Here is a 25,789-nt window from a genome sequence, read left to right on the forward strand (position 1 = left end):
AGTCTGTAGGCAAATGAGGTTCTGCGACACTCCAGGCGCAGCTTTACCTCATGATGACAATATTCAAATGACCATTTCATCGGCTTTTCCGGTCTAACGTCATGTCATAAAGATTAGCTCGCCCGGCTCACATTCGAGAGCTGCTGGTTTTGGATCTTGATGGAGTTTTCATGTTCTTCCCATGCCCGTGTGGATCTCTAACTTCCTCCACACCACAACAAACGACGAATAATGAACATACAGTATAGTATATTGAAAACGATCATTTGTTATAACATTCAATACAAAATTTACAATGCAGACATGAGGATATTGTGCAAGAGGTCATTTTGTTGTGCTCGATTGCTATATGCAACCTTGTCAGTGTCACATCAAAACAACCAACTCTCACTCTCCTACCTAATACCAAAATGCCATCCCATGATATTGGTTTATATTCCCCTTCATCCTAGTTGCACCAGGGCAAGGGACATCAGAGGAAGTAGGAAGATGAAAGTGTGGAGGAGGAAAGGGGGGGGGGGACCTCACATTATAACTTTCGAAAGGAAAAAGCAATTTCAAGCGGAAAAGAGTAACAACAGTGTAAAAGACATCACTCCAAATATTCCACTGCACTTTTCATTCACTAAAACCATTATTTTTTTGTCACATATTGCTTTGAGCAGTTAGGATTTTTTTTACCAACTCTAAGAAATTTGAAAATATTGTTGTATATTATATTGGGCAAGCTCCCTCACTTTTATTTTAATTAACTAGAGAGAGGTTTATCAAAGAGTGGACAATGACAGCATGGGTATTTTGCGTGAATGTTTGCATTTAATGAGCTCATGGTGGGCCTGTGTGATTTTGTTAAGAAGCTACTGCGTACTGTTCAACAAATACAGCTTGAATTTCTGAAAGGTTTTAAGATCTATTGATATTTCACTGTAATAGAGCGGATGTCAATCATGATAACATCCACACTCATAATCTATCACACACACTCACGCAAAATAATGAATAATTGTCAACATTCATTCTGCAACTATCCACTGCTGCAGCCTCCAAAAAAGCCAAACAGCTGGTGTGACTGAAAACACAAGACGGTTTCTCAAAGGGCAAGATACTCACCCCATAATGACTAAGTGGAAAGCGTTCAATATGGTTATGAAACTAGAACGTATTTCTTTTTTGTTGGTTGTGACATTTTAAGGGTAGGAACGAAGAGATAACACGTGCATTTCACAGAGAAAAATACAACGCATAGAAAACCGATAGATTTGTTGTGAAAAACAATTAGTTCATTTTTTAACAATATATATATATATATATAATAACAGCAAAATATAAAAGAAATTAATTTATAAACTATAAATAAATAAATTTTCAATAAAAATACCTGATACAAACGTGCCCCCTAGCGGCGATTAAGGGAAATTACACCAGTGAATTACCCTATTGCACCGACCCCCCTCCCCCATCTTGAATATTAAACATGCATAAATCAATTCTTCCATTTATTTAGCCTACCGCAACTGACTTGGGCCGAGCGGCAGCTGAATTGGTATGTGACAAACAACCACTCGCATTCACATTCAATATGGGCAATTCGAGCCTTCAATTAATCAAACGTGCACGTTGCAGTGTAGGAAAAAACAGCACCTGATGAAAACAAAACAGGCAGAAGGGCCTGAGGCGAGATTTGAACCCAAGACCTCTAGACTGTGCTACTCCAAAATATAAATAAATAAAAAAGCAAATAGAGAGAGTAAACACCATATTATCATGGTAATAATGGGCAATATAAGAAAATGCACAGATTGTGTCATTTCATCAGGACAGAAAAGGTTTCTTTTGCTCTTTTTCATTCAGTTAACAAACACAAAATGATTTAAGTCAGCTTCAAGACAAAAGGAAAGGGAAATGTCAAAAATTAATAACCAGGCATCACTTCCATTGTTCATTTATGATTTTATATTTATTCAATTTCAATTTAATATGACTCTTTTACAACCAGCTTTGGACAGGTTTCCGTCTGCAACAGGGCTGTAATAAAAATAAAATATACAACTAAAGAACAAACATTGTACACAAAGGCAAGTTGATCCACTTCTAGAATATATTTTCAATTATTCGTATCAATCAGCAAATTTAAGCACACACAAGTTAAAGTGATATAACATGGAAAAGGGGTCACCAAATTTGTATGTGTAGTCGGCAAACCGGTTAAAAAAAACAAAACATGTGGCGGGGAAAAAAAACAACAACAACAACAAAAAAAACCTCAAAAGCTCACCAGTTAGATGTGTTTTATTTTGTGCTGCCCTTCTACAGAAAAAAAGAAATTCCGCCACTTTCTTTTTAAATCACACATACATTGTACGTTTGGGAATGACAATATTCTTTGTTCAAAAAACAATATATTTCAAAGTTTTTTTTTTTTTATAGCATATGACCAAACTAAAGCAAAAAAAAAAACAAAAAAACGCTGGTGACCCCTGATGTAGAATATCCAACAGAGAGCAGTTTGCGCAACCCATCAGCGTGACAAAAACACGACAATTTGCCTTTTAACTCTAACGATTAACGTGAAATATAAAAATATATGCAGCTTCAATGCAATCCACAATGAAAGAAGCTCACTGTTCAAAACACTCCTGTGTTTTTCCTTTAGCAGAATGGGAAAAGAGAAGACCCATTTTTTGACTTTATGAAATATGTTCCCAAGTATGACTTAGGTTAGACGAAGAGTGCATTTTCATTTGTGCCCTAGCACTGCTTCCGAACCATTTTTTGGCAATCAATCCTGAGGCACAAAGCAGAATAAATCAAAAAGCGGTCGCCAACAGAGGACGACCGACACAAAAGCGTCTTGGGTCGGTTGAGTCAATAATACTCGTGTAACACCGTCCGTAATAAATTGGAGGGTGGGGGTCACGACTGGAAGAGGTTTGTTACTACTACAGTACAGAGAACACCAAATCAAATCATAGTGCAAATAAGAGATAGGAACTTCAAAAGTAATCAAAGACAAAAAAAAAATAGCATGAAGCAAGGCGGCAACTAACAATTCAGCAAATAGCTTTTCAACGTAAGAAACACTCCTCTCGGACGTTTTGGAAACTTGAAATAGTCATTTTAAATCACGTTTGATGGATTATTTTTTTTTAACAACACTATCATCTGGTCTGTAAAACCAGAAACCAAAATATTGGTAATTATCGTTTAGAATTGAGAATATCTGCTGTCAAAAAAATAATTGCTTACGTCACCGTCAATGTTTTTTTTTTTCTTCCCCCGCCTCCCCCTTCCAACTCAAAGTAGTCACGTTTTTTTGACACAAAAGTGACGTCTACGCAAGGTAAGGCATTCAGCATATGTGATGCTATTAAAAAAATAAATAGTCATTTCTGGTGGAATGTATGAAAATACTTAAGCATATTCAGTTCATTTGCTCTTGAACTCGAAGCGAATAAAAGTTGTTTTCACTCCAGCAATTAAACCGTTCCTTGGGAAATGTGAGATTTATAGTTAACCACAGCTGCAGCACAAAGTGGCGACAATTCAAAGCCGTGAAAGAGACGCACACGCTACAAGTCCAAATGTATTTGCAAATTATATTCATTCAGAGGCTGATATTTTGAAGAGAATAAAAAAAAAAAAAACAATTCAAGAATTAATCTGGAGTATAGGGTGTTCACTCACTTTTCGGGGCGATACCTTCGATTATACCCTGCGTGGATGAATTTTGGGGGAATTTATGCCTCTATTAAACCATTATGAGCACTCCGAACACTACACACATGATTCCCACCCTTTCAAACACTTGCACTTAATAAATGTAACTTTTAAAATGCAAAATGAAGAATTAACCATGTTTTTTTTTTTAAACGCCGCATTCTGCATTGTAGTTTAAGGTATAATACTAGTGGATTAATGAGCCTCGTCAATCCAAATTGCCATGACGACAGCTCTTTTTCAGTGACTTCCGCTGAAAGTACCGAAGTGGAAGAATGGTATTGTAGGTTGAATGCACATGCGATGAGCGAATAGGGATTTTGGGGGGGGGGGGGGGTGACAAGCTCCATTGCTCAAAGTTGCCGTTTTTGTCAAATAAATTCCCCGAAGTCAGCCATCTGAGTAAAATAAGTCTCCATTTGGAACACTCCACCAATTTGGGACCAAAAAGTTGTCTGAAAGCAACAAATTCAACAATTTGCAAGTACAATCGGAGCTTTTTGTTGAGCTCGCAGTTGACAAGTACATCACATTCTCTCCCGACACGCACACAAACGATTTTCATATTCACAAGTCGCTGCGGCAGTGGTCCGAGCTTTTTTAGCTGTCCTTCTCATCAGCCTGGCTTTTCTCTGGATTGGACGAGCCTTCGTAGCGTTGGGAGGCAAGGATGGCTTGATGAGACATGCTCTTCCTCGCAACGTCGCTTTTCCTCCACAGGGTGATTTCCTGCAACATCAGGAAGGTTTTGGAACAGCTGCGAGGTTGCAGGGCTTCGTCGCCTTGGCCGAAACACAGTCCTTATTTACATATTGAATATTCATGAGAAAATTATGTTTGTTCAAAATGCATTCACTGAAATAGCTCGGAACAGGCGTGGGCAAAATACGGCCCGTGGGCCACCTGTGGCCCGTTTGACTTTTTAATCCGGCCTGCCGAATTGGAAAAAAATTAAATGAATAAACCTTGTTAATGTTTTATTTTCTAAATACTATGGTGTGTCAACAATATAGATTTTCTTGTAATGCCTTTGTTCACTTTTATATAAAATTAAGTGGAATTTTTTTTTTCTCATATGAGGTAAGATTACCAAATCATCTGCTCCTGGTCCGGCCCCTCTGTCAAATTTTAGAACCCATGGTGGGCCACCTATCAAAAAGTTTGCCCACCCCTGGTTTAGAAGATAACGTAATGGGCATTTCCAACCGAATCTTTCAGCATAATTCAACGTGAAATGGCATTTCATATTAGTGTACAGTGACTTCAGGAGCCTCCGTAAAGTACAAAACTATTTTCGCCGATGGCAGGATCATGAAAGATCTACGGTCGCGGCGGCGGAATCATTATTTCAGGCCAATAAAAACACGACTGCCGGACTCGACATCTGAGCAAGTCAGCTTTTTCAGAAATAGATGTCATCAAATATAAGTTCAGATTCAGAACTAGGTGAAAGTTTTGAAAATGTGGCAAGCATCAGCTCGCTACTACCTTAGTAATATTATTTGCGTCTTTAAACTTTTTTTTGTATTAAAATGCACATATTAGCATATGCAATTTTACGGTTAGCGTTTGTTTGGTGGAATTTATGGCATTGCGGAAACAACATCTACATATATATTATTAAATATATAGTTCATATATTTATACGGATGGTGATTCATTTTATTTAAAAATTCTCACTTTAATTAGTGCATCAAATAGGTTCAGAGAATTACTTGTAGATAACGGAGTGAAAAATAATTCCCAAGTCTTCATGAGTTCATTTATTTATAAAAAGCAATAATTTAGTCTTGAGTTTTTTTTTTTTCTAAAAGGCTATTATATTAAATCTAAATATCATTCTAATGTATTTGTATGGCTTTTTATTAAATAAAGGTGCAAACCCCAACTTATTGTTATTTCTAATTATGCTATGAATTTACTTGTACAGCTCACTTGTTAACATGTCTTACGAAAAAAAAAAAAAAAAAATGCGCATAGTCCGAGATACCATATTTACATGACACAATAACAACAAAACAATAAATTGCGTTGGGCTTTCACCAGTAGACAAGCACCAGTGACGTATGTCTACCTGCTGTTTGAAATAGCGTCTCTCCTCCTCATCGATGAGGACCAGGTTGAGGTAGTAGCGAACTGAAAACTTCTTGTTTATGTCCCTCATGGTGGGCGTGATCTCATAGCCTGCGAGGAACAGCCTGATAGGGATTGACTCTCCTGCAGAGGTCAGAGGCAGACTGTCAGAATAGCAAAGCAGTGACATTTACCGCTACGGTAAAATCCTCTCAAATTACCCCGGACTGGTGCGCCGTCCATGATTTCATACTTGGCGACGGTATCGTTCTCGTGGTAGACGTTAGGCCCGGTGCCAGTTGTTTCCCGCTTGATGATGTCAATCTCCATATGCTTGATCTTAATTCGCACAAGCAAAAAGTAAATCTTGCCGACAATGACATCTTTCAGGTGATACCTGCAAAAGGACACGATCACACTTTTTTTACCGACGAATCCTTTCAACCCACGAGCATTATCAGTGAATCGGAATCATACTTGGATTTATTGTACTCAAACTCTATGTGTAGACAGTCCTCGATGCCTACTTCCATCTTGATGGAGGAGTTGATATCAGGGTAAGTGCTGAGTGTGTGAACCACGATGTCCACCTCTTTGATGATGTCACTCAGTCGGCGGCTGACTGTGGCTCTCAGAAAATAGCTGCGAGCAAAAGATTAGTCTTGAAATAGAGATAGCTGTGCGGAAAACATGTTAGAAATTTCTTCCATAAAGAAAAATAATATCCAAATAATTATTTAGGGCACACTCACACTTGGCCAGTGCTTCTCAAGAACATGGAGAACATGCTTTTTTCCCCGCCGTAATATAATAAAGTGTAATTACACATCCACTCCAGTAGTTGGCAGTGGCGCTCTCATTGCCCATTGTGCGCAGTGAGTATTAACTCTACGTAGTGACGGGTAAATGAAGCTTCAAATCTGCTTCATGAAGCAGTTGTAGTATTTTTGGGCTCCAGTAGATGGCACTCTCTGTTCAACATTGGGCTGAAAGCAGACTGACTTGTCATTTTTTTAAACCCTTTATTTAAACCAACAGTGCCATCTACAGGACTCAAAAATACAACAACTGGTTCATGAAGCAAATTTGAAGCTTTATTTTCCCCATCACGTACTCTACGGTGTAGGTTTGTCTTGCAACAAAAATGCTATTATTTATAGTTGCGTCGCAGCGTGGCAGGTGCGAATTTTTTTCCTTTTTGCAAGGAAACAGGAAATAATTAAGCACTGCACTAGGCAATCCATACCAAGTGAGACAAGTTGCACCATATTTTTTTTTTTTTTAAAGAAGCTGTAATTGTTTAGAATTCATTTTTGTACGCAACAGTCAAGTGGAGCTCACCGTAATTTGACATTTTGGCCAGTGTAAGCCTCATAGGGCTTTTCCACGTGTGTGAACTCAAAGTCAAACGTCTGCGACTGTGTGAGCTCCCCCGGCCGTGCCAAGTCTTTCACCAGAGAGACAAACTCATGGTGGTTCCCCCTGTCGTAGTAGAGCTCTGGAAGAGATGAATTAATGCCATCAGACAGCTGCAGTGGAGCATCTTCATACATACGAGAAGACTTTGTGCAAACTTGTCATTCACTTCTGACAACTGCAGCCTGCTAAGGTCTGATTTGATGTGAGAAGACAAATTCAACACTTGTTATTAGTCTTGACAGTGTTTCACATCTTTTATATATATTTTTTTTCTTGCCTAAAATATGACTGCAGCCCTAATAAAAAAAATATTTCGTGAACGTGCAACAGCTTGTCAAAAGTATCGAGTTAGTTACAGTTCTTGAGAATGAAGGATATGCAAACTCATTTGTTCTGTAAATAGTTTGAAGCATACGTTGACACACGTACACTCACAGTCACCGGTGACGAGACGCTGCAGGTGACATGCACCCCCGCTCCATTCAGGAAGTCCAAACATGGACTTACGAGCCCCTTAAACGATTCTTTTTCCATGTGATTCACAGGTCAGGTGAGTAGAAATGTTTGCGTTTTATTAAATGACACATTTTCCATTAGTTGAGTGAACAATGTGGGACCGTATGGTTTGATTTTGTTTGTAAAATACCTAAATTAAGTAACTAGTTATGATCTCCAAGTGTGATACTGGTTTGGTCGCCGTGGGCGCGTCAGTTGTTCCCATGGAATCACAATTGGGCCCTCGCGGCTGAAACCAGAGAGCAGCCATCTTAAGTTTCCTTTGGTACTGACAACGTCTGTTGTGTTCTCTCACCGAACAAACTTTAGCGGTTGCATCGACCATTCAGAGTATATTGTCGCAGTATCAGGAATCGTGACTGACCAGAGGTTAGGTTTAGATTTCATCCCGATGGGTTTTGCTTTAATTTTATTGTTGATGGTTCTGACAACATGATGCAGCTGAATCTTGGAGTCGTGCTTTACTGCATGAATTCTTTAAAGTATGAACAAATAAATAAGATGATACGACATTCAACTTTGATTAAACTTTGCAGCTTGTCGCAACATTTCTGAAATGTTTATAAATGACAGTGCAGTTCAACTTTAAGAGGTTGTGAAATCAGAGTACGGCAGTAAATTAGGAAAATGCAAGGTGCTAAAGAAAACTCAAGTAAACATTTGCATTGGTTTTTAATTTTATTTTAATTTAGGAATGCTCAGACAAAAAGAAAAATTAGAGGGAACATTGCTTGTCACCCTTTAAATAGGCTGACTGACTGATTACCGGTTAGAAGACACTCGTGATGCTGTTTGAGTTGAGTTTATTTTTTTTCTAGGCGTACCATCATTTTCGCTCAGGTCTGTTTTATGAGTATTGTTTTTTAAATAATTAAGTTGAACCACAGTTCAAAAGCAACGCCTGATTTCCACTTTTTATTTACAAATTTATTATTACTACTTTTGACAGATTGGAGTTATTTCTGTGACCACTGTGGTTAATTTACCATTAACAAACTGCATTAATTTTGTCATGCAATATATCATGTAAGCAATAATAAATAAATGTAGACCTAATATAAGGACAATGCAATAAAGTAAATGTAGCGCTTCTTCCCCACAAGAATACTCCAAGTAAAAGTAAAAATTATGTTGCATTAAAATTACTCCGATAAGCATGTAACGGGGTAAATTGTAACGCGTTACTACCCACCTGGGGTACGTATAATGTTTGGTGGAACCCAACCATTAAAATAAAAAAATACTTGAAGATACTGAATAAGAATAGTGATAGTAAATTTAAGTTAGCGACATTAACTTTCTCGTCCTTACATCGCGGTGACGGCCAGCCAATGACTGTTGTGTCAGCTGACCTGTGACCTCGCACAGACACATCTGTCACGAGACCAGACACTTTTTATGCACACTTCTGAAAGCAATTACAGCCGCTTACATAAGACACTGGTGCAAGGAGACGTATCAGTAGTTTAAATACATTCATGCAATAGTCTGTGAATGATTTCGAGCGCCTGTTCGCCGTCGCCTGTCAGACTTTGCTACTTCTCGGCGTGGCTAAGTGGCGTGCAGACTTTGCAGGCCCCCGCCAGTCGCTTACCGATCTGGCCAATAAACTCGATCTTGATTCCGTTGTGCTCCAGCCTCTTGCCAGGATACTTGAGTGTGACATTGACCTTCCCCGACACCGTTTCCCCGTCGTAGAAGAGGAAATATTTGTCCTTCCTGCCGTCCTCACTTTTATGCTCAGCTTTCTTCCTTGTTTCTGCATCATTGAGAATTATATCGACGTCCGCACTTTGACCAAAACCAAAAAAGTTCATCGTTGCTGGTCACTTATTTTTCGTGAATGGAACCTGTAACAAAATGCACCCCTTTGTTTTAACAAAAGAAAGATAATCGTCTCTTTGCAAGGAGCTCCCCAGTTAGTTGACTATCCGTAGTTTCAAACGAGTAACTGCGCATGCGTCAACAGTCATGCGGAGTCTAATGCTGCATTCAAGGAAAGTGGGAAGTCGGAATATTTTCAACGCTTGTTGTCCCACTTCCGACCTCTAAGCGTTCGAGGTGAATGTAAACATTAGAGATGTCTGATTCCGATAAATTGATTGTTGTTCTGATCCACTACAACACATTTTGACCTCCAGAAAACCTTCTCCACAATGTCTTTAATTTCTATAAATAAGGGAATATATTTTCTTCATTTTACCAAATAACTTCTGACAGCGAGATGACAGCATATCTCCACGCAACCAGTTCAAATTACGTTGTGCTGCGTTAAGATATTTCAAATAAGAAAATGAAAGTAATAATAAATGAATAAATAAAGTTGGGCTTGTCTTAGTTCTGATTGGATATGCAATATTATTTTTGACCACTTGGTGGCGTGTTTGAAAGCACTGCAGTGTAAGATGCAGAGTAGCGCCTGTAGAGGTCCAACTTGAACACTTTTTTTAGATGGCCGAGCAGCATGTCATATGGTAAAACTCCACAAGTCTTCTCAATTTGAAAGAAAGAGCCCTCAAGCTGTTCAGATATGGCTGAGGATATTGTTACTGATGGGATGCAAGCAGTTGACACATCTTGTCAATGTGTCAGTTCATCACGTCATGCTGGAATATTTTGTAAATAGGTTTCATCCTTCTGTCAAGTGTGATTTCCCACATCAGTATTCCCCCTTCACTTGCTTTCTCACTCACGATAAAGTCTGACCCGATCACTGCATGTGCTCCTGCAAAAAAAGTGTGATGTGTAAGATCTATTTTAATCTTAAAGCTCATGCTCTGCGATTTTCACATGATAGTTCAGTTTTTCTTTATTTTATTTTGTTTAATAAATGTGCAAAAATGTCTACATTTCAGTTTTTTTTTGTCCAAATAAACAATCCTATATTGTACACCATAAATACAATAATTAACATACACAAATTAAATGGGATAGATAAGTTTAAATTGCCAATATGGGCTACCATTGACATTAATATGTATTTTCTTTCATGTATTGAAGTATCATTGATTATTGATTATTATACTTATTATTAATCAATGATGAATTGAAAATAATTACTACTGATAGACAGATGACATAATTTAATTGTTCTAACATCTATTGTACCCTTTTTGTATATTGTGATTTACGGTCCATTTATTCAATTCATATATAAAGAAGCACAATGACTCCTAATTCCTCATAATTCTATACTGCTTTAAATTTAGGTTTGTTCCCGCTTGAATTTTTCATGTGTTTTGTATTTCTTCTCCAAAAATATAGCGAATAACTCGTGATAGAATACTGTAATGCGTTGCTTTCGTACTGCGTTACTCCCAACACTGCTAGTAAATTGCACACCAAATAAAATACAAATTGGTAATATGCAGCATACACAAACAAAAAAAAAAACGCCCACAAGAATCATGATTAATATCATAAGTGAGTTTTATTAATTACAAATAGAGTGGTTCTAGAATGGACAAATCCCCCCTAGCAAGCCCTCGAAGATGTGTGTTTAGATGACAGCATTTATTTCATGGCATTGAGTGAATGAAAAAAAAAAAAAACACAGTGCTGCATGACAGCTCAGTTTAGATTGCCCTTAAATATATATATAAAAAAACATTAACAGCGTGATGATAGAACCTTTAACACTTTATCCATCTGCGTGAAGCGACATGAAACTGTCGTACATGATTTGCCGTTTCACACTGACATGACTTGTGGTTTGTGAAATGCAGAATTAAAGAGCTCCATTTGCAACATTGCAGCAATAAAAGAATCGTTTTTACAAACCAGTCAATAAAAACCAGTAGTATCGTTTTGCCTAATAGTGTGTCCTTACCAAAAATATTTTCCACTATATTTAGGCACTACAGTAATATATTTCTGTCCATTTCAACATGTCTAGAGTAATCTATGAAAAAAAATATGTACAAATTTGCAGATATGTAAAGACAGAAAGCAGAAATTTGTGTTTACATCATTCCTCTCAAACGCCATGCTTGTGGAAAACTGAACGAACAACATGAAATAACAAGTGAGCAGGAGAAACAGATCTATTTTAACGGCAGAAGGCACTTGGGAGGAATGAAATTTGTATAAATGAAAAGGGGGGGGGCTGCGTGACTCTTTTACCTCAGTTTGAATCCATTAGTGATCTCAAAAGAGTTTGCGGTAGTGTAAACTAATTTTGGTTAGCGAGTTGATGGTCTTAATATTTTAGCAAAGAAGTCTGAGCAAATTCCTATGTGCAAATGCTTGGGCAGATCCTCTCTCCCATGATTGATATTTGGCGAACATTTCCCACACATTCATGGGCAAAGCGATCATCAAGGTTGTATGTGAATTACATGCTTCAAAGAAAAATGATGAAATGAAGAAAGTAAATTGCTCCGCTGTTAAATGACAGCGACTAGTAGTGATGGGTAAATGAAGCTTCAAATGTGCTTCATGAACCACTTGTAGTATTTTTAGATTCCAGTAGATGGCACTCTCTGTTCAATATTGGGCTGAAAGCACACTGACTTGACGTTTTTTTTTTTTTTTAAACCTTTATTTAAACCAACAGTGCCATCTACAGGACTCAAAAATACAACAACTGGTTCATGAAGCAACTTTGAAGCTTCATTTTCCCATCACTAGTGACAAGGCTCAGTGTGGAGACGCAGTGTAACATTTAACTGCCAACATGCTATGAATGTAACTGTCTGATGTGACCCTTTTATCACTCATATAAATGGAAAGAGTTTCATATCGCCTTTTAACAGGATTTTTTCTCATTACCTTGACAGTAATTAAACACAAAAAAGTACCTATGTACAATCAGTAAAATTATTAACCTTCCAGAGCCCTATGAGTAATGACTCCAAATCTAAAAATGATATAATCTCTCAAATTAATCGATGACATGTTAAAGTCTAAAAAAGAAAAAAAAACGTTTGAGCACGTAATTATTTGGGTTTCACGTGTATAACCTAAAGTGAAGTACCTTTAGTAAATTACAATTGAACCTGCAAAGTTAAATGCCCCAGAAGTTGTACAATTTGGACTTTTTGGAAAACTCTGCGACAAAAGTTTACCAAAATTCCAACAGTCCAAGCTGTGTGTCGACGCGAACATGGTCATATTTAGTCAGTCAGCCAGACTATTCAACGGGTGAGTAGAATTATAATGAAAGGGTTCATTTATATTTACACAAAAATGACATTTAATAGTTTAAAATATTGCTTTAAACACTGACTGTAGCAATGTATGTGTAAGATTATATGGTATTTATTTTTATTAATTCGTAATAATACAGTTATTACAACTGGCAGTACTTTTTTTTTATTAAAGGCTTTGTTGATGACAAGCTTTAACCCTCAATTAAAAGACCTTGTAAAGGTCGCAGGCTCTAGCTGATTGTTCATTCTGTTTCTTTTGCAGAAACAGACCAAATATGACAGCATGCTTTTTTTAACCCATAAGAACCCACGGTGACACCAGTGTAACAAACACTTTGAACTCCCCTGTTTCTTTGTTTTAAAACTTTTTGCCTGACTTTAACCCTTCAAAACCCTACGCGGCATATATGCAACATCCTGGAATAAAGACCATGTGATAGTCATGTGACTCTGACAGGAAGTGACCTCTCCAATTTGCTGGAACTGCTGATGTGTTAATTTCAAAGAACCAGCCAACTTCAAAGAACTGTTATGTGATACTACAGGTAATGTCAAACTCATTTGACAGTTCCAATACTTTGATAACATGTCCTATAGTGCTGATAACATGGTCTCACCATAGTGTTTGAAGAAACTAATATCAAACCAGGGATCGAAATATTGCTGTGACATATATGTCACATCGGGCTTTCAGCCTTAAAATACGATTGAAAAGCTCGACGTGACATATATGTCACAATAACAAAAATTGTCATAATCCACCCAATTTATTCAGCGGTATCTGTGATATTCAGCTGAAGTATGTTCTGCTTGTGAATTAAAAGTATACTGAACAATTAGAAACACAAAATAATGCGAAAGAAAAACACTTTTTGGAACTTCAACGTAATGCTAACAAAGTTTTACTATCCTATGATTATCTCATAAAAAGAAATATCTAATTATTGTGTATTCTGTACTTTCTTATTTTTAATACATTTTTAGAATGCAAAAGAACAAGAAATACTCTCTTCAAAATGCATTCCAGATCATCCTGGGAGATGACAGTGACTTTGTCACGTAATCGTTTTCTAAACCTACGGTCAAATCCACATTTCACTGACAACACCAATTCATCAAACAGAAGAGCAGAAGATAAGTGTTGGAAGATTCGGCCATGGTTGGATATGTTTCGCAAACAATGTCTGGATATCACCCCGGAAGAGCACAAGTCTATTGATGAGCAAATGGGGTCCTTCAGAGGGACACAGTCCCACAAGACAGTATGTAAAGGGTAAAGGGTAAGCCCCACCCTTGGGCACTGAAAATTTGGAGTCGCTGTTGTTCTTCAGGAATCCTCTGTGATTTTGTCGTGTACGAAGGTGGCACTGGGAAAAAATCTTTACTTGGCATGGGAGGTGATGTTGTGGTCAAGCTTTGTGAAACTCTCCCATCAGACCACAACTACAAAGTCTTTGCCGACAATCTTTTTTCTTCAGTCCCACTGGTACTCAACCTTCTTCAACGAAATATATACTTTGTGGGAACTCTGCGTGCCAATCGCTTAGCTGGGTGTCAGCTTGAAGATGAGAAAAGTCTTGCCAAGAGAGGCAGAGGGTCTGACGCCAGGGTGGAAAAAAACGAAAAGTTGGTCATTGTGAAGTGGTATGACAACAAATCAGTGACCCTAATTTCATCCTATTGTGCAGTTGAGCCTCAAGATAATGCTCGACGCTGGAGCAAAGCAGACAAGACATTTTTGGAGGTCAGGAGGCCTCACATTGTGAAGGAATATAATACATTCATGGGAGGAGTGGATCTTCTTGATGCATGCATTGCAAGGTGCAAGTATCACATGAGGTCACGGAGGTGGTACCTCTACTTGTTCTGGCACACCATTATGTTAGGTCTGGTTAATGCTTGGTTGATCTACCACGGTGACTGTAAACTACTTGGTGTCAAAAATGTACTGGGCCAAAAGAGCTTCCAGGCAGAGGTTGCCACTAGCGTCATTCTTCTGCATATACAAAGAGGCCGACCATCACTCAATCCCACATCTTCACAGCCACCACCACCATCCAAAAGGGTTCGTCTTGGAGTTCCAGATGATGTTCGCTCTGACCAAGTTGCACATATTGGCCTGTGAAATGTGACAAACGCGGCCGCTGCAAACACTGCAAAGTCAACACAACTACCACTCTCTGTGAGAAATGTGATGTGCGTCTTTGCTTCACTGAGGAACGAAACTGTTTCAAGTCTTACCATCTAGTGTAGGCTAAAAACCTTTTTTTTTTTTTTTGCACAACTTTTTTGGGGAGTTTGTTGTTCAGTTCTCTGTACCCATGGTGGCTTGTTACAAATGCAACCAAATATGCAGCATTATTTATTTATGATACAGTTGGCAATTTTGTGACACAAAATGTGTAAACTGAAGAATTTTATTTTAAACCTTATCGTTAAAGTCACAGCCGCAATTTGTGTTGTTGAAATGCAAATAATTGGCACATTTCATGTTACTAAGCACTAAAAACTGTCATGTTTACTCATTGCCAAATAGAGAATTTTTTTTACCACTAACGCCCAATGTTAAATATATGTAACAATACCGATCTTTGGTATGAAAAAGTATTATTCTGAAAAAAACATCAGAAATGTGTTTAATGTGATCCACTTGGCCCGTGGTATATCCCACATAATTTTCCTTTATGGAAAAATGGGTCTGGGTTCTTATGGGTTAAGGGGAGGCTAACTCACACACCCTGTCACACTTTTTTAATCGGATAATGTAATACTGAACGTAAGTTATGTATGACAGCAACAGGACCGTATCATCAATATATACAAAATGAACAGCAAGCTGAGAAGGACACTTAAAAAAAAAAAATCAAGAAAACGCAGCACTGATTGTGTACAGTGTTTCACAGCATTTGACTGGCACTCTTCAAAACTTCTTTCTAAGACTACAAACAAAACAGAAGCTTTCTTTTTTTTTTTTTTTTTTTTTGACAACAGAACCTGGGCGATCCCAGCGGAGAGAGTTCAATACGCAAGACCGCTGATCATGAACCACATGTTGATATGCTGACACAAGCCTGCTTTGATTCGTCGTTTTTTTTTTTTCTTCTTTCTTTCCGGTGGCAAAGGTATAAATGCTTACAGGTTGATGCAAAGTGGTTAAAGTAACATATTTAAACCCACAACCAAAGAATACTTACAATAAAAAAAAAAAAAAACACAGTTAGTATTTTACAAATATTTAAAAAAGTAAACCTTTATCTATAGGCATTTAAAATATATCCCATCAAAAATAGTCTGACAAATTTCAACAGTAGAAAATAAATGTTATACAAATGACAAACAGTTTGAAGCGTCATGTAGAAATGTGTCATATTTGACTGATTTTGGTGGGACTGTGTTTGTTTGAACCAGGAAATAACTTTCAAGTCCACGGTATTGTACAGCAATTGAATAAAACCGTCCCTACGTACTGAATATGATCCGATTTTTGCAAACGGTTGCCCTGCAAAATCTTGTCACCTTTGGCAAACTTGAGGAAGTTGGATTTCACTCATGTCGAGAGCTCAGAGCATGAACTGCGGCGGCTCCGTGATGAGACTGCGAGGACTGCAGCCGCACGTGTCATTTGCTTCACTTGGCACTTTCCCACTGTCGTCCTTTGCGTCATATTCAAATCACAAATGACGACTTATGTCGAAAGTCTCCCTACGAAGAATGAAATAGAAAAAGTTTTACCACGATAAAGTGAGATCATGACTGTATATTTATTGCATGCAGTGTCATGTAGAACTGAATAATCAATTTCTAAGAAGAAAATAGGCGCAAACGGAAAACAACAGGAAAAAACAAAGTTTTTGACATGCCATATAATAGGGGCGGCGCATCAAATTTTGCTTTTCCAACTTAATATTTATCAAAGCATTCTTGGTTGAATGTTTCACTTATTGTTTTATTACCGTATTTGCCAGACTATAAGCCGCTGCTTTTTTCCGAGATTTTGGACCATGCGGCTAATAAAACGGTGCCGCTTTTCTGTGGATTTTTTCTTCACCAGTAGGGGCGCTCTATAGTTGAGAAAATACGCTAAATAAATGCCAATTTTTTTCGATGTTCTGTTTTAATTAGCAAATTTGTTGCCGTGTTAAAAGGCACCGTTTTAACAATCTGTTTGTGTATCTTTATGTGCATTCACAGCACAAAATCGTTCTGTACATGCAGTAAAAAAAACTCATTTTTTTCAACATAGAAAACTGCGGCTTATAGCCTGGTGCAGCTTGTATAGCGTTTTTTTTTTCTTCTCAAAAAGAGTTGCTGTGGCTTATATGCGGGTGCATCTTATAGTCCGGGAAATGCGATGCATCATATAAAACACTCCATTTAAAAAACAAAATGAATCACCTCCCATCAGTTTTACATAAGTACTTGGTTCCACCAGATGGTGCCATAGCAATATTTTATATCATACACGGGCATTAAAAAGTATTAAAACAGAGGATCAGTGAGCTTTCCAGATAGGTTTCAATATTCATCATAAATCTTAACTTCAATCATTTTCAATATTGGAGGAAAATAAATACCTCATCCTCCGTCCTGACATAGTCCACCCCATCTCCTTTCGCTGGAACTTTGTAGCTACAACACAGAGATCACATGGAGGTGAATACGTGCGCAACATGATGTCTTTGATCATCTGTGTGGGAGGATGAGTCGATGTCTTACTTGTTCCCTGCCTGTTTTTGACTTGCGAAGTAACCTCGCTTATATGCGCAGCAGATCCCCGCAGATATACATATAAGTACCACGACCACCACGGCCACGCCCAGTACAATCCCCACAACATCAATATCATCTGTGGAGACGAATCACAGGAATGCCACAATGATTGGTTCAGAAAGATTTTGGCGTATGTCCACAACTAGGTATTATTGAAAGAAAAACCTTACCGTTAATCTGACAATTTTTTTAATGAAAATAAACCAATGAAAATCAGACACTGCTTTTGAATTGTCGTTAAAGAGAATTAGAAAAAAATAAAGAAAAAAAATTGGTTTACTACTAAACACCATGATATCAGGCCGGTATCGGCCCAATACCGATACCTAGTATCGATACTTGCCCATACCTAGTTCCATGATTTTTTTTTTTTAACTAATTCTGGTGAACCACAGTTCCAAATCATTGTGTTATTTTCATAATGTTTATTTTCATCTAATTTTTATCTATTATGACTTTCATCTGATTTCACTGACCATTGTGAGGTTGTCTTTCATTAACAGAGGGGTACCAACAATGTTGTTCATGCGCGTACTTGTGCATATAAATTAATTCTATATAGTCCATGGACCTTGCTGAGCTCTCGGAATTTCCATTTAAACAATGCGTTGATGCAGCACTTACAGACTTCCATCTTCTGCGGTGCACACTCAGCAAATCCTGCATCGTTTCTTGCTCGGCAGTAGTACTCGCCAGCATCATCTTTTCGGACTGAGATGAACTTCTAACATTGGGGAGGAGGAACAAAAGAGCGAATCAGTGTTTTCTAGACTTCAGCCATTTGACTTATCAAACTGAATGATGATGATCTTCTATACCACTCTGATGTCAATGACAGGCATAGAACCAGGATTTAGACAATGAGCGAAGCAGCCTGACGGAGAATAAATTGAACTTAACTGTGCATTTGTTTTTGACTCCGAACAGTTGACGTGATTATGATGTCTTAGTTGTTGTCAAAGTTTTACACTCACTGCAGTCTGCGCAGCCCATGAAAGCGTACTCCATTTGTAGAGGCAGTCAACCTTTAAACCAACATACCAACCGTGGGGTGCAATATTACACTGGCCTTTTAAAAAACATGGACGAATGTTCACTAAGTAAAAAGTAATAAATGGATGGAATTAATGAAACTTTTCAAATGTGTTTATTTTATGATCATGTTGTTCTTATTCTATAGAGGGTTTACTGGTGATGGGAAAATGAAGCTTTAAATCTGCTTCATGAACCAGTTGTTGTATTTTTCTGTCCTGTAGATGGCACTGTTGGTTTAAATAAACGGTTTAAAAAATGGCAAGTCAGTGTCCTTTCACCCCAATGTTGAACCGAGAGTGCCATCTAGTGGAGTCCAAAAATACTACAAGTGGTTCATGATGCAGATTCAAAGCTTCATTTACCCATCACTAGGGTTTACTACATATATATGTATAGATGTATAGATTTAAAGATATATATTATTGTATTATACGTTATGTTGTTTCGTTATGTTTCATGATTAAGAAATTATTTAAAAACAGGAAGTAATTTCTCCCAAATAATATAATTCAACATAGCATACAGTTAGTTAAGTTCCACAAAATCCATCCGTTGGCGTGGATTGTTTTCCCACGAGCTGAGCTATAAAAAAAAAAATTACAGTCCAAGGGTGATGGCACAGGTGCAGAAAACCTATCATCCAAACCTCATTAATTTACAGCCTGCACTTTAAAATGCTGTCCCACGTTAACACTTGCTCTGGAGTTTCACACAAAGCAGCAGCCTGCAGTACGGTGTGATATTTCACATCTTGAGAAGCCAGCATGGCTTTGCGTGGTGGAGAGTTTGTGGAATGAGCAGCGTCCTCCAAAGCGAGTCCATTTAGGAATGTGCAAGCGGGGACAGCAGATTCCCCTTGTGGCTCGAGCCCTCCTGCACCATCAACTGTCCACCCAAAATATCCGGCCCACCCCTGGGCGTCCGGCCCTGCCCCACCTTCCTCGCTCATGCGTGTCCTTGTCCAAACACATGCGCACACATACTAACCAGAATTCCTGTTTCCGCGTTGAGCGAGTATGACGAGTTGAAGAACTTCATGCTGCTCTTCGGGTCGTCGGGAATTTCCTCCTTGTTCTTGAACCACTGGTATTGAGACTTGGGGAAACCCTCTTCCTCCACACAACTCAGCTCGGCAGACTTCCCAAAAGGTACCGATTTGGGGACGTTGCATTTTGGAACCACAGGCTTTACTGTCGTGCAAAAAAAAAAAACAAATACAAAAGCACCCAATGAAATAAGAGGGCCGCGCTTTCGAAAACTCGACGCAGTGTGATGCTGCTCGGCCTTATCCGCAACTTGGATGCTTTAAATTGACACAGGCGCATGCTTATCGTTCTCGGTTCGGATGGGAACATGATTTTTGAGTGATGCCAAAAAATGCCACCAAAACATGTGGCGCTTGCTTTCTTTAGAACTGCAATTCGGAGCAGATGCAGTTTCAGAGGTTTCCCCTTATAGCCCAGAACATGCCTTTGCAGCTGGGTCGGTCTAGTCTGGTCACAACACATCCTCACATGTATGCCAAAGGCTTGGTGCGACCTACAACACGGTGTCATCTTACCGCATCTAAAGTGTGAACTCACCGGGCAAGGTCTCGCTTTTAAGGGCAAAATAATCATGTTATTATTAGCCTAAATTCGGAATAATCATGTCATGCTGTCATATTTATATCACGTGGAGTCTACGTGTGCATCAAGACCTATTAGATGAAAATCAAAAGTGCAGGTCATTCAGAGCAATTTCTCAACCGGGGATACGTGAGCACGTTGCAGGGAGTACATGTAAACATTTAATAATTTATGTCTAAGATCAATAAACTGTAGCACAGCTGCGCCCAAATGAGAAGAGCCACGTGTTAGAGTCTCATTAAAGCTTAGATGACGGATGAAAAGAAAGTAGAACTGCTTCAGTGGCTCTGAGTATTATTCTTGTTAAGGTTTTTTATTTTTCTCCGATAATCAAAGCTTCAATGCCGGTTTAAAGAGGACTTATTCAAAGACGCCTGATTTTTGTGGTAAATTGTTAGATAAAACAATGGCAGTTTGAAAAAAAATGATTGCTTTGTTTCTTATTATTTATATTCAAGGCAATATTTATTTTCATTATTCATTTGAGGTTAAGCAATGTTCAAATTAAGGACACAAAAAAAAAGGATTTTCATTTATAAACACACATCAACAAAATTTTTTTTAAAAATAAAAAATGGCTTTTAGTGTCCCTCAACACTGATTTACACACTTTCTAATTATTTATTTGTTTTTTTTGAGAAAATCAAAAGCTTGCGCAATTCCATATTTTACGCAGAATTGGAATTTATAACTATGACGTTTCAGAAAAACAAGACACCTTGTTGTTGAATATAAGCCTTGATTCCCAAATATTATTATTATTATTATTATTATTATAAAAAACAGATATGCCAGAGAAAAAAAATAATCTAGAATTTAAAAAAAAATTTTTTTAATTTGCTGACCAGTGTTATCAGCTGTGTTCCGTTCTGCTTTTGGAGAATCACCAACACGTAAGAGTGACGGTGTGCTCATGGTACAACAAAAAGGTTTGAGGCACACAATTAAAAAAAAAAAAAAAAGGTGACCCACTGATTTAGAGTACTGTACCTCGAACAACGAGGTCAATCACTATCTCGTCAAAGGACTTGAGGTCGTCGGCAGCCGTGACCTCACAACGATATTTTGCCGTGTCCAATCGGGTCGCATTGGTGATCACTAATGTGGCAGGTTCTCTGATCACTGCTCGGTTCTCCAAGTCGCCTGCACAAACAACAACAGACTCAATGTGATTTGTCAGTGAAAAAATAGTGAGACGCAGACTTCAAGTCTCGTCTGCGTACGATTCATTTACCTGAAACTTTCTTGTTGAAGTACACATAACTTGGCCCCTCCGCTTTAATCTTCTTCCACTCAATTCGAGGATTGTTCGTGGAAATCGAGTCGATCAAACATGATAATTCAATTCCTACAGAGTAGACGTGACGTCGCTGTGACACGCAGTCGAATACAAGACAATTCATTTCTCGTCACGTTACTTACTGTCAAACTCATCCGTCCACGGTGAGTTGTTATCTGTCCTCAGTACAACTGCCAACACGCTGACGTAGCCTGCAAAACAAAGAGACGAGGCGATGCAAAATAAGACTTTCCGCCGCATTAATCTGCGTGATAGTGAAGATCTCACGCTAATTTGCACAATACCAGCTGACATGCGTGTTCATTTTAAGATCCTCCTTGGGGATACTTGAGCATATGCTCATCTGAAATGCCATAAACTCATTTGAAGGAGATAAATGTCAGTGACATGATCTTACATTCTGACGCTCTTTGGCCTGCTTGTTTTTTTTGTTTTTTTTTCCATCTTCCATTTATAGTTGTGTTGGTCAAACTATTGTCTGTGTGTGTTGAGGGTGGGGGAGTTGTTTCCATACAGTGGATAATTGTGCACAGAGGCATGTGCTCTTTCAGGGCAAGCTCACCATGCCAGTAGTTCAACTGGCTGCCGAGCCCTTTTTCTCTTTCTCCCCCCTTTTCTCTGTGGGCTTGATGCTATTGCCTGTGCGGCCCTGATGGTTAAAAAAAAAAAACACTGGCCTGGTTAGGGAGCGCCAATTGAATCGTCCTGACAGCCATTCGTCCGCATGCAAATTCATGTAAAATCTCTTCCACAATAACGGGAATCAAGGAACGCACTCAGAGCTCATGATCACGATGGGCTGGATTCTCTCAGATCCCAAGGTCAAGATCAACACTGCAAATCTACAGTATGAATTAAAAGGGATGGTCCATTTTTCAATTGCAATTTGTGAATTTGTATTTCATCAGGAAAATTATATTAGCCTGCATTTTAAATTCTACGAATTTGTCTTGGAGAAAAAAAAAACAGAGGGCGTTTTAAAGGGTTATGTCAGAGACCAATTAGAAAAAAGCCCTTAAATCACAACTGAGTCTTTTAGAAGGGCGCATATTTGGACTGATATTATTTTTACATGCAGAACTATTAAGTGTAAGTATTAAGTGGCAATGTTCAGGTAAGACGCACAAGCGGGAGCGACGCCTTCCATGTATGTAGTCTCAATCAAAAAAGATCTTGACCTTTGCATGCATTCATATGCGCAAGTGTCTCGGGTCACCTGCTCAAGCAGACAATCTAAGCTGATTAGCCCACTGTCTTTTTGGAGATCATGACAAGACGACAGCTTGTTTAGTACAGACCGGAGCGACGTGACAAAAGCAGGTCGCGCTTCATTTTTGAAAATATTTTACAGTAACCTAATCTTTAAACTATCCTCATCTGGTTTTAAAACAGCATGCTTTGATTACATTATAGTTTGTTAGTAGTTTATTCATATTTTTTACAATGCTTTGGAAAGGTAAAGGTAACAAATAAATAAATAAAAAATAAATAAATAATAATAATAATTAAATAAATAAATTATATATAAATATAATATATATAACTAAATATATAAATATATATATACATATAAATATGTAAATATATATATATATATACATATAAATATATAAATATATATATACATATAAATATATATATATATATATTGTTAGTGTGGAAATGTGTCTTTATTTTAAAAAATATTCAGTTTTAGCCTTTTGACAAAAGCCTGCGTGCGCATGTGACGCATGACTGCACATTATTCTGACATTGAGTATCAAATGTACTTCATGTACTGTGTAACTTTATACCACATCTAACTAGGCCAGGCATGCTTATGAGTCCAAAATATCAGAATATGCTGCTGAAATAGAAACCATGGATGACTCTAAATTATTCCGTGTGATTAACTGACGTACAATAACTTTCTTTTAAATGTAGAATTTTAGTTTTGTCTTTGGACTAAAAAAGTGTGGGCAGTTTACCCCCTGTCCTCATCACTAATTCGGCGGGTATTAGTACAGATTAGGTGCCTAAGTGATCTTGACGCGGAGATAAAAAGCTTGAGAGCTATGCCATGGAAACAGCTGTCTAGGAAAACACATGAAAGCCCGGCACAAAAGGATAAGGTCGCTGAACTTATCTATCGAGCCAATAAAGACCACAAATATACGTAGCAGTAATGAATGTGACTTTAAGCAACTATTTCAGGTTGATGAGCATGTTTCACGGGCTAAGACTACAATACACAGTGTGGCGAACAGACTAAAATATTATATAATTCCTGGCATTTGTGTGCACAACCAGATTGAAGAAACCATTTGGTACCAGACTGGAAAGATAGATTAAGGACAAAAAAAAAAAATACAACCGAAAAATTAATAAAATTATTAATTAAATTATTAATTAAGCTATTTATTTATTTTAGAGGTGAATAAAATGCACGCCAGCGTGGTTGCCGGTCCGTGAAAAATCTGTATTACCGTGACATAAAAATATATCTAAATAAAAAAAAATAAATAAAATTAAAAAAAAAAAAAAAAAAAAAAAAAAAATATATATATATATATACATATATATATATATATATATATACATATATATATATAGATATATATATAGGTTCCAATGCTCCACTAGGTTGAAAAATCCACAATGTTGTAATTAAAACATGCCGGGTGAGAACAACAAATGTGCCACAGGAAATTAAAAAATTTCACATCAGAAATTATTATTTTATTCATTGCAAATTATGTATCAGCCATCCAGCATCAAACACAACAACTATGCATGCAGTAATGACGCACAACAGCAAAATCAGTACAAGCACTGTACAGAATTATGAGAAATGATGACTACCCCATGATTGGTGTCCATTTAAGATCACATTCATTTTGATCACTACGAAGGTAATCGTGGGAGACACTACTCTCTTTATTACATCCCGATGATTTCAGAGGTTATTTTAAAGTAAAAATGAGCACATACTGGGTTACTGCTTGAATAATTTGCAGTCAACTTTTAATTTCTGGAATAAGAGTTTTCATTCATCATCCTCAGCGGTTGCACAATGACACTTTCCTCTCCTGAGAGAGTGTGTTGCAACGACAGGGACATTTTCCAAGAGACTTCCGTGAAAGGTGAGCATTAGAGGTGTCTAAAAACGTTCCGATTTATAGACATGGTTGGGTTTTTTTTTTTTTTGTGTGTTGATAGATCCATGGAAGACAATCGCTGACTCGCCAGAGTTTCAAGGATCCCCAGTGAAGTTAATGAAGGCTTAAAAAGTTCTGACGCTTTTTTATGGGAGAGATGTTTTCCATCGTTTTAGAGAGTGTGACACATACTTCCCCGATCACGCAACGCACTCTTTCTGTCGTGTCTCCTTGGAAGGAAATGTAACACCTTCTTTTTCCATACTAACAGGGCCAAAGATAGGTCAAACGGGCCCAACGCAGTCCTGTGCCGACATCCTACTGAGTCGCTGGCTTACCAAAGACATTTAGGTCAATCGAAACATTGAAGAAGAGGTTTGCCGAAGGCTCGTTTGTGATCTGGAGGTGCATACGCAACAAAATGATCTGGTTCCAGATAATTAAAAACAAAAAATTCCATCTCAGCATACGCATTTTACTATTGACGCGAAAGTATCCAATCAATACCCGATCAGATCGTGGGGTACACCTGCTGCTGTCGGAATGCACCTCGTAATGGCTGCCTAAAGTTGCTATGAAGGAACTTGTCTCGCCGGCAGCCAATCAGGGCCCCAACCCGATCAAACACCGTTTGGATGAAATGCAAAAGTGCTTGTGAGTCAGGCGCTCCAATCCAACATCAATGTTTGAACTAAAAAAATAATCTTTTGGATGAATGGACAAAATTCAGTCCAGACACATCTCCCCTGCAACAGCGTTAAAATGTTACACTGCAAATGCGATGTCAAATTCATTATTTTCATCTTGTGAGTTTTAACTTTTAGAACTGACGAGACCTTAAACAACGACGTTATTATCAGGTATCATTTGTTTTGCCGATGATCGGTTTGGTAGCTTTATGTGTCTTCCGTGACCTGTATTTGAGATAACTTTCTATTCTCTGCTGAGTGAGAGCTGTCCGTCAACAAATGTATATCAAAGTTATTCTTTAATCCTTCTTGCTGACCCCAACATGGCCGCAGAGTTTTCTCCGTAATCTTCTTG

General features: G+C 37.9%; 2 protein-coding genes across 2 annotated transcripts in view; both read right to left on the minus strand.

The window, feature by feature from the left end:
- Nucleotides 1-3,932: 3,932 nt before the first annotated feature.
- On the minus strand, nucleotides 3,933-9,719 carry vps26bl (vacuolar protein sorting 26 homolog B, like). The gene is made up of 6 exons (XM_088280077.1): nucleotides 9,320-9,719; nucleotides 7,132-7,288; nucleotides 6,268-6,432; nucleotides 6,012-6,187; nucleotides 5,792-5,934; nucleotides 3,933-4,446 (listed from the first exon to the last, which is right to left on the minus strand). The coding sequence occupies exons 1-6, from the start codon at nucleotides 9,540-9,542 to the stop codon at nucleotides 4,318-4,320; spliced, it is 993 nt and encodes a 330-aa protein (XP_088136203.1). The 5' UTR covers nucleotides 9,543-9,719; the 3' UTR covers nucleotides 3,933-4,317.
- A 5,892-nt stretch (nucleotides 9,720-15,611) lies between these two features.
- The window catches only part of jam3b (junctional adhesion molecule 3b), a 29,835-nt gene continuing 19,657 nt past the window's right edge, over nucleotides 15,612-25,789 (minus strand). The window contains exons 2-9 of the mRNA XM_088279685.1: nucleotides 21,731-21,799; nucleotides 21,543-21,656; nucleotides 21,299-21,451; nucleotides 19,668-19,870; nucleotides 18,270-18,369; nucleotides 17,592-17,721; nucleotides 17,450-17,504; nucleotides 15,612-16,577 (exon numbers count right to left, since the gene is read on the minus strand). Coding sequence (XP_088135811.1) covers nucleotides 16,542-16,577; nucleotides 17,450-17,504; nucleotides 17,592-17,721; nucleotides 18,270-18,369; nucleotides 19,668-19,870; nucleotides 21,299-21,451; nucleotides 21,543-21,656; nucleotides 21,731-21,799 — 860 coding nt within the window. The 3' untranslated portion in view covers nucleotides 15,612-16,541. The remainder of the gene's footprint in view (nucleotides 16,578-17,449; nucleotides 17,505-17,591; nucleotides 17,722-18,269; nucleotides 18,370-19,667; nucleotides 19,871-21,298; nucleotides 21,452-21,542; nucleotides 21,657-21,730; nucleotides 21,800-25,789) is intronic.

This window comes from Idiotropiscis lumnitzeri, chromosome 17 (assembly GCF_059441095.1).
Source record: "Idiotropiscis lumnitzeri isolate Australia: NSW breed Sydney's pygmy pipehorse chromosome 17, RoL_Ilum_1.0, whole genome shotgun sequence".
In the NCBI taxonomy this organism is placed as follows: domain Eukaryota; kingdom Metazoa; phylum Chordata; class Actinopteri; order Syngnathiformes; family Syngnathidae; genus Idiotropiscis; species Idiotropiscis lumnitzeri.